Source organism: Penaeus japonicus, unplaced genomic scaffold (assembly GCF_977035675.1).
Source record: "Penaeus japonicus unplaced genomic scaffold, GWHDUDI00000001_assembly GWHDUDI00000028, whole genome shotgun sequence".
Classification (NCBI taxonomy): Eukaryota; Metazoa; Arthropoda; class Malacostraca; order Decapoda; family Penaeidae; genus Penaeus; species Penaeus japonicus.
In genome coordinates, this window is record NW_028234430.1 from 22,457,203 (window position 1) to 22,460,278 (window position 3,076).

Below are 3,076 nucleotides of genomic sequence, written 5' to 3' on the forward strand. Positions count from 1 at the left end.
ACTGCTACCAACAAAATCTGACCATACCACTGATACCAATACTGGTATTTTATCCCATCCCTAATCTCAATAACCAATAAAACATCCATATTCACCAAGTTCCAACACTATGTGAAGTATTTATGAGAAGAAAAAAAAACATGAATGCATTCCTTGTAGAACTGTGTCCTGAATCTATAAAGAACCAATTGGAGTTATGCAATTTGATAACCTACTTTAATGGATACTTAACATTTTTTGCGAAGTATAGCTAGCAATTGTTGTGCAAAATGGTTATAGTAAAACTAATATCTTCTGAAATGTCAACTATTTCTTTTTTAAACATTACTAGTAAAGGATGCAATGAAAATGGCATTATTTAATATTTCAAAACACATTATATTTCAAGGGTATTCATATACTACACAATTAGTATATAGTCTGACAAATTTGATTCATAGCAAGATTTCTGTGTTGGCAGTGATTTCATAGCTGTTCTAAGGACTTTAGGCTTGGTGAATCAGTTATAGATCTTACAAGAAAATCTATAATTCTTATTGATCAAAACAATACTTTCAATGTCAAAACTGAAGGTTAGGTTACATGAAATGTACATAAAAGGTATCTATTTAGCCTTTTTCATATAAAGTACAAATGTATTATGAACTCTAAATTTAGGCTGGTGTGAAGTGTAAACCTTAAATTGTCCTCTTTTCTGTTTCTTCTTATTTTCAAATATAAAACAAATACTTGCTAAAAGAATTAACATGCAACATGTCACATTCCGATTTCCTTTCAATCTGTGGGCCCCAGAGCTACAAGCATGAATATTAACCCATTGCCAATGAGCATTTAAATGGTACAGGAGAATTGTGCTCTGTGCATCTGCATATGGAGCTAAAGCCTTCCATACTTGACTGAAAACTGAAATTTTCATACTTTTATCAATAAAGACCTCAGTAACATGGATGCACAACTATTGGCTTTCATGGGTTAATGGCACTCCATATATCTTGCAAGGATAAACTTCAGATTTGTACATATTCAGAAGACCGAGAGATTGTACTTTTCATTATAAAATAAACACTACTATCAGCCGATGCTTTCTACCTGTAACAGCATAAGTCTTTCCCATATAGCACACCTAAAATAAGTGTTTCTAGGCATTAACAGTCTGTAAATGGAGATGGTGAATGAACTTAAATAATACAGCAACATGTTAACATTTCCCTAGATATATGAACAGACTATTATTTTTTCCTGCAAGTCTGTATCTCACAGCCTTTCAGTCTACATGAGGTACCTAACAGCTTGTAGCAATAAAAGGAAATGTCAAATAAAATTAAGGTGTTCAAAACACAATATTTATGAAAATGAAGAATAAAAAAGGGCATTACTTAAATATTAACAATTCTAAGTTTTACATTCATTAAGGGGTTCTGCTCGAATGTTTTCTAAATCTAATCTTGAATCCAAGTCTTCATCAACTTCACCGATAAGTGCCCTGAAAAACAAATATACATATTATTTATATATATACATATATAAATATAAAACAATGATTGTTTATAAGATAACAACATAGCATATATGCAGTATACAGGAAAATCAGGAAGGACAATATTGAAAAATTACAAAAGATATCATTATATGGCATAACATCCAACAAAACACTAAATAAGACTTCTTGTGAAAGTAAGAACTAAAACCTGAAGCTTACACATTATCTCCTCTGACAATGTAAAGCCCCAAGATGACTTGCTCTACCCCTCTGTGGGAACTGTAGACTCTCTCGTGACATTCATCCATAATTAGATTCACGGCCTGATCAAAACCCTTTAGCGTTCCCTGAAAAATGTGAAGTTGCTATAAGTGTACTTACAAACATTTACAAAATATAAAAATAATATCACCTATAACAAGGAAGGGAACACTTGTAGACATGCCCCACCTACTAATTTTTAAAGTTATGGCCAGATCTACTTTTATTTTGCTAAAATTTTATCTTTGGATTATCTAATAATTTTTCATCAACAAACAAAATCAATTTTATAAATATCATTTGACAGAACCTAATTTGAATTCCATAAAAAAACACTTGGGAAGACTTGAGGACATCATACAAGGTGACTAGCTGATGAGAGACAGAATATGTATGAATTAATGAATGAATGAGATAAAAAAAAGACAGTGAATGGGAGGGAGAGAGTGAAGGAGGGAGGGAGGGAGGGAGGGGGGGAGAGAGAGAGAGAGAGAGAGAGAGAGAGAGAGAGAGAGAGAGAGAGAGAGAGAGAGAGAGAGAGAGAGAGAGAGAGAGAGAGAGAGAGAGAGAGAGAGAGAGAGAGAGAGGGAGGGAGGGGAGATGGGGAGAGGGAGAGGGAGGGAGAGAGTGAATAAATTAGAGAAATGGCACAAGGAGAGAATATAATCTTACCACAATGTTTCTTCCATCTGCTGTGATAACTGAAACAAGATCTGAACAGGAGCTAAGGACCATTATCCTAAAAACTAAATAACCACAATATTTATACTTAAGGCCTTTACAAACTACTTTTCTTGCAACTCTACACAATGTTTTTTCTTCTTTTCATATAATATTCTCTTTATGACAAAAAAAAAACTTGTGTGTCACTGAAATTCATAGAAATCTCAATCACTTTCATCTAACATCTAAAAAGGTCTGTAAGCTACAATCTCAAGAATTACATGTTTCTAGACATTCAAGCATAATAAAGAATTAATCATAGATGAGTTCCTTTAAGTAAATAAAAAGCAGTTATTTACATAAATTTGTTAAACAAAACATAAGAAAATAAATGAAACAGAAATAAAACAAGAAGATGGACAAAAACAAAAGTAAAGAAAAATCTAAACTTTCACTTCCAATGTATGGCTTTTCCTCTGCCTTTTGCTTTGAGTATTAGTAATGTTAAACTTATAAATATTGTAACTGAGTCAATAACAGATTGAACAAAAAACTTTTCGGATAGTAATTTACAAGAAGACCCTATGGATGAATCCAAATGCAGACCTTGCAGATACCAATCACAGATCATATAACTGATTACAATTTATCAATTTTAAAGAGGGAATATCT

General features: G+C 32.4%; 1 protein-coding gene across 1 annotated transcript in view; it reads right to left on the reverse strand.

The window, feature by feature from the left end:
* Positions 1–354: 354 nt before the first annotated feature.
* The window catches only part of LOC122250141 (U6 snRNA-associated Sm-like protein LSm8), a 5,094-nt gene continuing 2,372 nt past the window's right edge, over positions 355–3,076 (reverse strand). The window contains exons 2-4 of the mRNA XM_043011474.2: positions 2,414–2,454; positions 1,700–1,827; positions 355–1,483 (exon numbers count right to left, since the gene is read on the reverse strand). Of these exons, the coding sequence (XP_042867408.1) occupies positions 1,393–1,483; positions 1,700–1,827; positions 2,414–2,454 (260 nt within the window). The 3' untranslated portion in view covers positions 355–1,392. The remainder of the gene's footprint in view (positions 1,484–1,699; positions 1,828–2,413; positions 2,455–3,076) is intronic.